General features: G+C 38.2%; 1 protein-coding gene across 3 annotated transcripts in view; it reads left to right on the forward strand.

Annotated features, from left to right (window-relative positions):
• Positions 1–12,342, forward strand: part of SPAG17 (sperm associated antigen 17) — a 244,925-nt gene that overhangs the window by 98,883 nt on the left and 133,700 nt on the right. For all 3 annotated transcript variants that reach the window (XM_049616488.1, XM_049616487.1, XM_049616486.1), the window contains exons 11-15: positions 3,380–3,517; positions 3,606–3,719; positions 4,533–4,683; positions 7,910–8,137; positions 8,233–8,448. In XM_049616488.1, coding sequence (XP_049472445.1) covers positions 3,380–3,517; positions 3,606–3,719; positions 4,533–4,683; positions 7,910–8,137; positions 8,233–8,448 — 847 coding nt within the window. The remainder of the gene's footprint in view (positions 1–3,379; positions 3,518–3,605; positions 3,720–4,532; positions 4,684–7,909; positions 8,138–8,232; positions 8,449–12,342) is intronic.

The following is a 12,342-nucleotide window of genomic DNA, read 5'->3' on the forward strand; positions in this document are numbered from 1 at the left end:
CAGTGGTATATCTATTGTATTGGTCTTTTCAAAGTACTAGCATTTTGTTTCATTGACCAACTTTCATTTTACTTTTTGTTTAATTAATTTCTTCATTTATCTTTATTATTTCCCTCTTTCTACTTTCTTTATTTTGTATTTCATTTGAATTGAAAGCTTATTTCATTTATTTTCAGGCTTTTTGCTTTACTTAAGGCTACACATTTCCTTTGAGTATTTCTTTGGCTGTATCTTGATGCTTTCAATCTATTCAGTTCTAAATCTTTTATTTTCCATTGTTTACTGTCAGTTCCGAATTTTATTGTGTTATGGGCCGTAAAGATGGTCTGCGTCTTAAAAAATGTTTTTTAATTTCCTGAACTTCCTGTGTGACCTGATATATGTGGTCAATTCTTGTGAGTTTTCCAGATGTATTTGAAAAGAGTTGTTATAAATTAACTCATTTAATCCTTAGAACAACCTTATGAAGCAGAAACTATTTTTGTTCCCCATTTTACAGATAAGGAAACTGAGGCATAAAAAGGCTAAGTAACTTGTCCAGTGGTCAGTGTCAGAAATTCCTTTTAAACCCAGTCAATCTGAGTGGAAAAGTATTTTGATGGCTTCGCTTTTTGTCTTCTTTCTTCTAATGTTGTTTATAAATCTGATGTCAATCAGATACGTTTTCTTTGTAGGTAATCTGTTTTTTTCTTTCTGGCAGCTATTAGAGTTTTCTCTTTATAATTCATAACACAAGGTATGTCCAGGTATGGCTTTGTTTGTTTTATCGTTGTCACTAATGCTCTAAAGGAGTATAATCTGGTTTCCCGTTACATTCTGAATAATATAAAAAATTCCTTACACTGGCCCATAAAGCCCTAAAAACACGGTTCTGGCCTGATCTGTCATCTCATCTCCTGCCTCCACCCCCACCACACACCCCCCTCATCATCCACATAGGCTTTCTGGGCTTTCGACAAATACACTATTTAATTCCACCTTAGCTTTTTACTCCAACTCCTCTTCCTAGAAAGTTTTTGACCCTCATGTCTGCAAAAGGGTGGATATTCCTTGTCATTCACTCCCCAGTGGAAATGACATTCCATAGTCTTTCTCCCACCACCTGATCTAAAGGAATCCCCTGACAACACAGAGTGCTTGTTACCACATCACTTTGTTTAATCCTCTTATCAACAACTGCTCTTCTTAAAATAACTTACCTGCTTTGTGTCTTACCTACCTCCCCTCACTAGAATATAAGCTCCATGCAAGCAGGGACCTAACTCTAATCTTGTTCACCGCCATATGCCCAGCACACAATAACCACATCTAACCCACAGCAGACACTGAATATGTATTTGCTGAATTAAATCTATCCTCGGGGTATCTAGGTGGCTGAGTTGGTTGAGCATCTGACTCTGGATTTCGGCTCAGGTCATGATCATTGTGAGAGGGAGCCCTGTGTCAGGCTCTGCACCGATGGCATGGATCCTGCTTGGGATTCTCTGTCTCCCTCTCTGCCCCTCCCCCACATCAAAAGTAAATAAAACATTTAATAAATAAATACATATATCCTCAAATATTTCTATTAGTTTATCCATTTATTAGATGGATGTTGGAACTTCTGGTTTTTCCTCCTTGTCTTTTAAATTTTCTATAAATTTTATCTTCTTGGGAAATTCCAGCTTCACTTCCAACTAATTCATTCTTCAGTGGAGTCCAGTCTGCTATTGAAGTGTTTTCTCGAGGGTAAATGTTTTTAATTTATCAATTCTCCAATTTCTTTTTACAACTGCTTGTTATTGTCCTTAGTGCATGGATGTAACATATCCCTATACCCTTCTGAATATTCAAATGTTTATTTTAAAGTCCTTCTCAGATTCCATTATCTTTTACCTCCAATATACATTTTATGTATGTTGACTGCTTAGATAAGCACACTCACAGTTGCCTTTCATTACCCCATGATGTTTCTGGAAAACCAGTAGTTTTATTATATTAATAAATTTGTAAAAGCTGAAAAGCCCTCTAGAGCTTGCAGTATCATCATTTTATTTATCTTAGTCTTTCTTATTTTATTCAACTCAATCCAAAGCAAGAAACATGTATTAACCACCTGCTATATTTCAGGCACCAGCAGATGACCTCAATTCCTCACACAGGAAGGCACCCAATCATAATACATGTTGATTGAAAAAATACTTAATAATGGGATGACAAAAAGGTGAAATATAAGAGGAATGGGATAGAATTTTCCAAGACAGAATATTAGAGATTGACATTTCAGAGGTAGAATGGTTTTGAGTGGTCTTTTGTGATTGGAGCGGGTCCAAGAGACAATCGAAAGTAGAAAGTGGAGACGTGAGTGGCTCTTTTGAAAGTAAGGAGTTGACAAAAGGTGATGGATATGAGGCTATTTTGTTATCCATCTATAGCAGTGGTTTTCACGAGCGGCTGATTTTGCCTCCTAGGGGACATTTGTCTGGAGATATTTGGGTTATCACAATTACAGGGGATGCTACTGGCATCAAATGGGTACAGGCCAGGGATACAGCTAAACATTCTCCATTGCACAAAACAGAACCCACAACAAGTAACTGTCTAATTCAAATGTCTTAATTTCCAAGGTAGAGAAACTGTATAAAAGGATGTGAAATCACAGAGGATGATTGCAAGATTTAAGGTGACACGAAAAGTTGTAATTTAGGTGCCTACCTTGATTACATTTCAACTCCTTTTGTTTACCATGTAAAATTGAACAGGCCATTTAATCTTTCTAGACCTCAGTTTCCCCATATAAAGGAGACTATTACCCCTGACTGATCTCACCATCTGTCATTATCTTGAAGAAGGAATGAGGACTTGACTTGAACCCAGTTCTTCCCACTCAGTAGCCTTGGGTTTGCACCAGTCACTAACTTCACTCACCCTAGCTCTTCCTCTGTAAAATGAAGATAATACCTACTCCACAATGTTGCTGTGGTGCTTAAATGAGATAATGGCTGAGAAGCTGCCCCGTACAGTGCTTGACATAACATAGGCGCTCAATAAATACTTCTTGAACCCAAAGGGTATGTGAGCAGTTTTGAGTGCTTTAAGAGAAAGAGCAAATCATTAAGAAACAAAAAAATTCTTATATGGTTATTTTGACTCCTGCCATAGTAAATTTTCCTATTTACCATTTACGTTTCATGGTATCTATTTTAATACATACATTAAAATTATATCTACTTTTGTGCCTGGATTATAAACACTTTCCCTTTTGTTTTGGTAACCACTGGTAGTTACATTGCTACTTTGTGTCATCACTGTACTTTACTGGTAGGAACAGCCTTGTTTTTACTGTATCCGTAAAGAGCTGACCATTAAACCGAATCCTCCCACCTGTTCATTTTAACAGGTTGTGGCAACTGAAGAAGACCTTGTCCCACCCAGTCTGGTGCAGCCACCTCCCAGAACAGATGGGTTGGACCACAGAATCGCAGCTCATATTGTGTCCATCCTGCCCTCTCTCTGTCTCACGGAGAGGGAGCAAAAGGTCAGATGGCATGAGATATCCAAAGAGTTTGCATGCTTTGAAAAAGTACAGATTCTCTTTTTAAGTCGATGTATTTCAATTTGAATAGAATCTCCATGAAATATTCTTATCCGAAGAAGAAAATGAAAGCAGAGCAGTGCCCAAAGGCCCTCTCCTATTGAACTATCATGATGCACATGCCCACAAGAAGTACGCACTGAAGGTAATAAAACTGGATTACCCAGAGGAGAAGGGATGCAAGAAAGCCCATTTGTAATTATTCAGTTGAAGAAATTGCAGTTAGTTTTACCAATGCTAATTAAAAGTAACATTCAAAGGGCTTGCAAAGTGAGACCTCTGAAAATAGAGACACATAAAGGAGCAAAGAAAACTTGCCTAATTATAAGGGTCCAATTAGCCATTAAATCGATTGTGAGTACACTGGGGCACCTGGATGGCTTAGTTGGTTAAGTGTCTGACTTCAGCTCAGGTCATGATCTCAAAGTTCATGAGTTTGAGCCCTGCATCAGGCTCTGCGCTGACAGTGCGGAGCCTGCCTGCGTGGGATTCTCTCTCTCTCTCTCTCTCTCTCTCTCTCTCTCTCTCTGCCCCTGCCCCACTTGCATTCTGTCTCTCTCTCTCAAATACGTAAACGTTTTAAAAAATTGATTTGAGTACACCAAATTCGCATTAAAACCTTCTAGTTACTGGCTTTAAATATCTTACTAATGTGAAAAACTAGTGAAGGCCAAAGAAGAATCCCAGAAGGGAGAGATGAATATATATGAGACTTTGGCAGTTTGTCACAGCGAGTGAAGAATCCATCATTTCTGTGCACCAGGAACCTCTGGCAAAGTGAGAACGAGCTTTTTTTGACCTTCAGCAAAATACCAACACTTTGTCTTCCCCAATTACCATTGATTTCCCCTGTTCCCAAATAATGAGAGCGAAGGTATCAGGTTTTGCCTTCTCCATATGCATAAGGCACTTGACAGCTTACTCTAATGTCTTCTGTCATGTTGCGCTTTTTCATCAGGACCAAAAGAATTTTGACCCAGTTCAAATTGAGCAGGAGATGCAGTCCAAGTTGCCACTGTGGGAATTCCTTAAATTCCCTCTGCCCCCGCCATGGAACAGCACTAAGCGTCTAGCTACAATTCATGAGCTCATGCACTTCTGTACAAATGGTGAGTACGTTCTTTGTCTTAGCTTAAACTCATTCATTTATGGTCATATGTGCTTCTTAAGATTACACCCCTATTTGCAAAAAGTATTTTGATTACTTAAAGACCTTTCAGAGACTGAGGTGGGTATTTTGATTTTCTTACCTTGGATAATGTCATTAGCGATAGCGTGATAGCTGTGATGCATAACATTCTTCAATTTGATACACTGGGTTTTCTTTCCATCATGTTTCCATGACAAGAATAATCTGCTCCTTTCTTCCTTCTCCCCGCTCGCCACCCTGTGTCCCCCTCCTTGGCATCATTGGAGAAGACATGGTGATCTCTATCTGAGGTTAAAGCACTGAGTAGGGAGCCCCTTGGCGGTGTGGTGCTGAGAGTGTGTCCATTCAGGTTCACCTCCTCTCGCAAGGGGAGGGGCCATTTTATGCTCTTGGAGGTAATTTGGAGAATCTAAAATCAGCTTCTCATGGCAGAGTTCACTGAGATTTGAGATACAATCATTTCCTTAAAAATCTTTATTTCCACTTGAGGCAATCTGCAGATAGATTCCTACTTATAAGAAGGAATATGAGGGGCTCCTGGATGGCTCGGTCAGTTGAGTGTCCGACTTCGGCTCAGGTCATGATCTCACAGCTTGTGAGTTCCAACCCCGCGTCGGGCTCTGTGCTGACGGCTCGGAGCCTGGAGCCTGCTTCGGATTCTGTGTCTCCCTCTCCCTCTGCCCCAACCCACTCACATTCTGTTTCTGTCTCTCTCAAAACTAAATAAACATTAAAAAATATTAAAAAAAAAAAAAGAAAAAGGAATATGAAATGGCATAGACACCTTTATTGGACAAGAAAGCATTTGACCCAGAGAAGAGCAAAAGCACCTCAGTTTCTCCCCTTAAGCAAATCATGAAATATTTTCATCTCGATTTCTTCTTTAACTTTTAAATAAGCCTAATAACAGAGAAAAAAAACCAAAATCTTTTCAATACTGTCATGCCGTCTCCTCATGGAAAAGCAGGGGATAGCCTGCTGGCCTGGGCATGTGGAGACCGTTGTTGACATAACCACTCTCTTCCTGATGTTCCTGAGAACATCTGTCCTTTGTGTGTGTGCTGCCACACCTCACCTCCTCTTCTGCCTGTGGTATGAGTCCATTCTCTCTCTACCTCATCCTACATGGCAGCGTAGAATTCTTGCGTCTGTGGCAACCATTGCAACTTCACACACATCCCACTTATGGGTTTCATCCCAAACCCTTGCTTCTCTTCTCTTCCCTCCTTCAGCACTTCATACTTACCAGATCCAAAACCGAACTCTTGACTCCCCAATATGTCTCCCTTCACAGTCTTCTTTATTTCAGTAAATGGCAACTATTTTCTTCCACAACCTTACAAGTCATTTCTGATTCCTCTTTTTTTCTTATGCCCCACAACCAATCCCACTGCCTCCCTCAGTGATGCTAGCCCAGTCCACCATCGCCTCTCACTTGGGCTATTTCAATAGTTTTCCAATTGGTCTACAGCCTTTCACCTTTTTACCTAGCCTTTGCTTCATGAAATAACTGGAATCATCCTTCTAAAATGTTAGTCAGACCATGTGCCTCTTTAACTCAAAATTCTCTAGTGGCCACCCGTGTCACTCAAAGTACAATCTAGACTCTTCTGCCATCCGTATTTTGAGCTCATCACCTGTCAAGCTCTCACTGTTCCACTCCATTCTATCTGCGTTGGCCTCACTGTGATTCCTTGAACATGTTGGTCACCCCACTGCCTCAGGGTCTTTGCACTTACTCTTTCTCCTGCATCTATCACTTTTTCTCCCAGATAGATATTCACAGAACTTGCTCTCCCACTTCTCTGACTACTATATATATATATATATATATATATATATATAGCCCCTCCCCAATTGCTGTCACTTTTTATCCCCTCACCTGGCTTTATCCTTCTTATCATCTCTGGTATGGTATACACTTCTCTGTTTACCCTGTTTCCAGTCACCAAAATGGATACTCCATAAGACCAGGAGTTCACTGCTTAGTTTACTGCTGTGGTCACAGCTTTTACTATATTCCTTGCCCACTAATATGTGCTCAAAAGATATTTGCAAAATGAATGAATGAGCAAACCTTCCTTAGTTCTGTAACTTTTCCCCCTTCCCTGTTTCTCTTCTGAATTTCCTCATGATTTTTCCAAAAACACATGCCCTTAGTTCTATTGGAGAAAAAGCGGAGGTTACCCCAGAATCATTGATCTGCCACTATCATTTTACTTTTCCTCATTGCATCCCATGATTATTTGCTAATACCTACCTCATACCCCTCTAGTTTGAACTTCTAAAGTGCAAGAACCAAATCTTTTCTTTGAATCTGAGGCATCTATGACAAAGCCTAATACATAGAAAACAAAACGAGTGAGCAAGTGAGTAAGTGGATGGATGGAATAAATACTGTAAGAGAATAAAAGCACAAATGGAGGGGCGCCTGGGTGGCTCAGTCGGTTGAGCGTCCAACCTCGGCTCAGGTCATGATCTCACAGTCTGTGAGTTCAAGCCTCGCATCGGGCTCTGTACTGATGGCTCAGAGCCTGGAGCCTGCTTCCAGTTCTGTGTCTACCTCTCTCCCTGCCCCTTCCCTGCTCATGCTCTGTCTCTTTCTGTCTCAAAAATAAATAAAAACATTAAGGAAAAAATTTTTTAAAAAAGCACAAATGGATAGGGCCAATTGAAAGCTGATAACCTTTGAAGTGCAATTATTATTTTCACCCACCAGTTCAAGTGGCTGAAAAGAGGCCTTTTCTGAGCCCTAAGGGTCAGTAAAACCTACTGAATGTAACAGTGTATGTTAGACACAAGTGAGTAGTTTGTTTCAAATTATAACAGTGGCAAAGGTGCTTTTGCTTACAAATCATAAGTTTTAAACATATTCAATCAATATGGTACCCTGGAGAATCCATGTGAATTAATACTAATACACCTAATACTGATTAAGCTATGAAGCAGTTTGTGAACATTATCCTGATAGATTATACCTTGATTGTGCAGCTTTCTTATTATTAGGCACTATTGACATTTGTTGCAGAACTGTGGAGCCCATGTTTAAAGTCAGGTCAACACCCATCATGATATGACTGCCTTGTCATTGCGGTGGACAGACCCTCTGGGCGCCCCTCTGTCAGCCCTGTACCATGTGGTAATAAGAGCATTCCTAGCAGCATATAGTTCTTGCTTTCTTACAGAAGTCTTGAGCTGGAATGAAGTAGAACGAGCCTTCAAAGTGTTTACTTTTGAGAGCCTGAAACTCTCTGAGGTTAATGAAGAAGGCATACTAATGCCTTCTGAGATGATGTATGGAACAGATTCTGAGATGTTCAACATACCGTGGGACAACCCTGCCAGATTTGCTAAACAGATAAGGCAGAAATACATCATGAAAATGAATACCCAAGAGGCCAAACACCAAACAGGTACAGTGCGTGGAGGGAACCAAAAGCATTCTTCCATTTTATGATTGTTGATTTTTCTAGCATTGTGTCTAATGGAGTCTCTTTAAACTGACTAGATACTGAAGCCAAAGACAGAATTTTATTTGTGGATCAGAATTGGTCAATGTTGGTGCAAGAGGATGAGGTCAGTAAAGAACCTTCAGATCCTAGTCGGTCTGGTTCTAACAAAATGAAGCAGTCTGACCCAAACAGTAAGGAACCCTTAGACTATGAAAATATAGAGCTGTCAGAGCAGACCAGCTTGAGGACTCAGCGCCAGTCTGCGCTGTCAGGTGAGTAATCGTGTGTGTGTGTGTGTGTGTGTGTGTGTGTAGACACTGTTATAGAATGTATTAATCCAAAAAATGATTCAAGAAACATTATCACTCATATGTGGAATTTAAGAAACACAACAGATGAATGTAGGTGAAGGGAAGGAAAAATAAGATTAAAACAAAGAGGCGGGCAAACCATAAGAGACGCTTAAATACAGAGAACAAACTGGCGGTTGCTGGAGGGGTATTGGGTGGGGGGATGGGCTAAATGGGTGATAGGCACTAAGGAGGGCACATGTTGGGATGAGCCTTGGGTGTTACCTATAAGTGATGAATCATTGGATTCTACTTCTGAAAACCAATACTACACTGTATGTTAACGAACTTGAATTTAAGTAAATAAATTTAAAATTTAAAAAAGAAACATTATCTAAATTTAAATGCCCCCCTGTTTCAATTGAAAAACTATTTAACATCTAAGGTATTTGGTTAATTAAACTTTGCTACTGAGTGAGTCCTTGTTATTTCAACCCTTGTTTTTAAAATATCCTAAAGCCTGTTAGTGCACTCTTACCTGAGTAAATATAGTGAGGTGAACGTAATTAAACTTTCCTCATTAGTATTTCATAGGGTTATTGTGATTATATGAAAAATTATTTTAAAACTACCTGCAATAAGATAGTGAACTGCCTACTACAGAGCTTGGTACAAAATCAATGCTCAGTGAAGAACACTGATTCTCTTTCTCTCCTCCTTATAGCTCAGGTAATGACTCTTATTCTAAAATATAGCATCATAGGGGCACCTGGGTGGCTCAGTCAGTTAAGCATCCGACTTTGGCTCAGGTCATGGGTTCAGGTCATGATCTCACAGTTCATGAGTTCGACCCCCACATCAGGCTCTGTGCTGACAGCTCAGAGCCTGGAGCCTGCTTCAGATTCTGTGTCTCCCTTGGTCTCTGCTTCTCCCCTGCTCATGCTCTGTCTTTCTCTCTCTCAAAACAAAACAAAACAAAACACACAAAAAAAAAACACATTAAAAAAATTAGAATATAGCATCATAAATGTTATATTAGGAAGTATAGAAGCATAGGAGACTATTAGGCTAAATTTACTGAGCTATCTTATACATAGCTGTTAGATTAATCACTTAAAATACAGCTGTTAGTTTCCTGCTTACAACCTTCAATGGCTCCCTACTAATAGAACCCAATTCTTTGGCCTGCTGTACCATGCGTCTCCAGTCGTACCAAATTACTTTTCCAAAATCTTTTCCACTTTTTCCCTTTTGCTTACTTATCCCATGCTCTGGCCAAACAGAATTAGGCTCTATTTCCTCTACACAGCCTGCTGTTTTCAATCTGTGTCTTTCCTCCACAATACCCTTCGCCTAGAGCTTTCTTTTTTATTACAATTAGGTTTCAGTGGCACCGCCATGAAGCCTTGTTAGATGTGTCCAGCTAGAAATGGCTCCCTTAGCATTCCTGTGGTCACAGTTAATCTGTGCTCCCTTTATAGCATTAATGATCATTTCCTACTACTTATTACAATTATTCATACGTCTGTATTAAGTTTCCATAATACTATAGCTTCTTAAAGGTCACAGGTATGCTTATCTTAAAAATATTAACTGTATGCTGGGCCATAGAACAAGTATCAGCAAATTTTCACAGGATCAAAACTACAGAGTATATTCTCATACCACAGTGAAATTATGGTGGACATTAGTTACAAAAAAAAATAATGGGAAAATACCTAAAATTTCCAAGTTAAGAAATATACTTCTGCAAAACACCTCACTCAATGAAAAAGTCACAATAGAAATTAAGAAATATTTCAAGTTGAATAGTAATGGAAATACTGAATATTAAGATTTCTATAATGCAGCTAAAGCAAGGGATACTCAGAGAGAAGTTTACAGCTTTAAATGAATACATTTTTAAAAAGAAAGCTAAAAATTAATTAGCCAAACATCAGCCTCAAGTTGTTAGATAAAGATGAACAAAATAAATCCAAATAAAGTAAAAGGAAGAAAATAAAATAAGAGTAAATTATTAAGATATAAAATATAGATGTAACAAGGAAGAACAAATAATATAACAGTGTGGTTCTTTGAAAAGACTTTTAAAATTGATAAATTATTTTTTTAGAAAAGGCTGATCACATAGAAAGTAAGCATAAATAATAATAATAGGAATAAAAATCAATAGGAATAAAGAAACAGACTTTTTTCTGATCCTACAGAAATGTAAAAGATAATAAGAGGATATGAGCAACTTTATTCCACTAAACATAAGAATGAAATGAGCAAATGACTAGAAAAGTATATCTTACCAACAGTGACTCAAGAAGAAATAGTGTTGTAATTGTTTAAATAAATTAAATCAATAATTAAAAATCCTCCAGGGTGCCTGGGTGGCTTAGTCAGTTGAGTGTCCAACTCTTGATTTCAACTCAGGTCATTATCCCAGGGTCACGGGATTGGACCCCACATTGGGCTTCATGCTGAGCATGGAACCTACTTAAGATTTTCTCTCTCTCTCTCTCTCTCTCTGCCCCTCCCCCCAGTTTGTGCTCTCTTTATCTCTCTCAAATAAAAATAGATAGATAGATAGATAGATAGATAAAATAAATAAATAAAAATATAAAAATCCTCCCCAAAAGGACACACCCAACGCAAATATTCTTATTTACTAGTGATACCACTCAAAAAAGAAATAATTTTGACCTTAAAAATTATTCCCAGAAATAAAAAAAGTGTATCCTTCCCTACTCATTTTAGGAAGCTAGCATAAGCCTTAAAATCAAACTGTCAACAATAGTACTACAAAAGAAAATTATACATCAAACAGATTCATGAACGTAGATGCAAAAATCCTGAATAAAACATACGTAAGCTGATCTAGCAATATACAAAATGATACTAATACATCACAAGCAAGTTGTTTTTATAACAGGAATAGAGAAAAAAAACACACATTGTAAAAATCAATATAATTTATCAGTTAACACACTGAGAAAAATTATATAATCATTCTCAATCGATGCAGAAAAAGCACTTAAAACTCTAGAAATTCATGAAAAAAAACTTAGCAAACTAGCAATAGAAGGAAAAATTTTCTACCTTGTAAAGTTTATTCTTAAATTGCTACAACAAACATTATATATCAAGATAAAATGTTGAAAGATTTCCCTTGACACCAGGAAGGTGTATACTATAAACACTTGTATTCAGTATTACATTGGAGATGCTAGCCAACTCAGTAAGGTAAGAAAAAGAGACGAAAATGTAAGATTTGAAAAGGAAGAAACAAAACTATTACTATTTGTAAATATTGTGTATGTAGAAAACCCAAAATGATCCACACAAAAAAAGTCAGGATTAATATGATAGTTTAACAAGGAGGTCATGGTTATAAAAGGACACACATAAAATGTCTGCAGTGCTGGGACTTTATCATGATTCATGATACTAAGCATTTCTGTTCTATGTACTTCTCTGTATGTGTTATAATTCATAATTTTAAAAAGCATTAAACAAAAGTACATCATCAGTGCCATAAGAGAACAGATGTGAAGTCAGTATTTTTTTTAACATTTATTTATTTTGTGAGAAAGAGAGAGAGATCGCAAGCAGGAAAGAGGCAAAGAGGGAGGGAGAGAGAGAATCCCAAGCAGGCTCTATGCTGTCAGCACAGAGCCCAACATGGGGCTCATCTCACAAACCATGAGATCATGACCTGAGCAGAAATCAAGAGCTGGACAATTAACTGACTGACCCGCCAGGAGCCCCAAGTCAATACTGACCGAATAGTCATCTTGCCATTTTCATTTACTTAGATGAGGGTAAAAGAGGAAGTCATTGATAGAATAGAATTAGGGAAAATCTGATTGCTGATTAGTAGAGCAGATA

This window comes from Panthera uncia (assembly GCF_023721935.1).
Source record: "Panthera uncia isolate 11264 chromosome C1 unlocalized genomic scaffold, Puncia_PCG_1.0 HiC_scaffold_4, whole genome shotgun sequence".
NCBI lineage: Eukaryota > Metazoa > Chordata > Mammalia > Carnivora > Felidae > Panthera > Panthera uncia.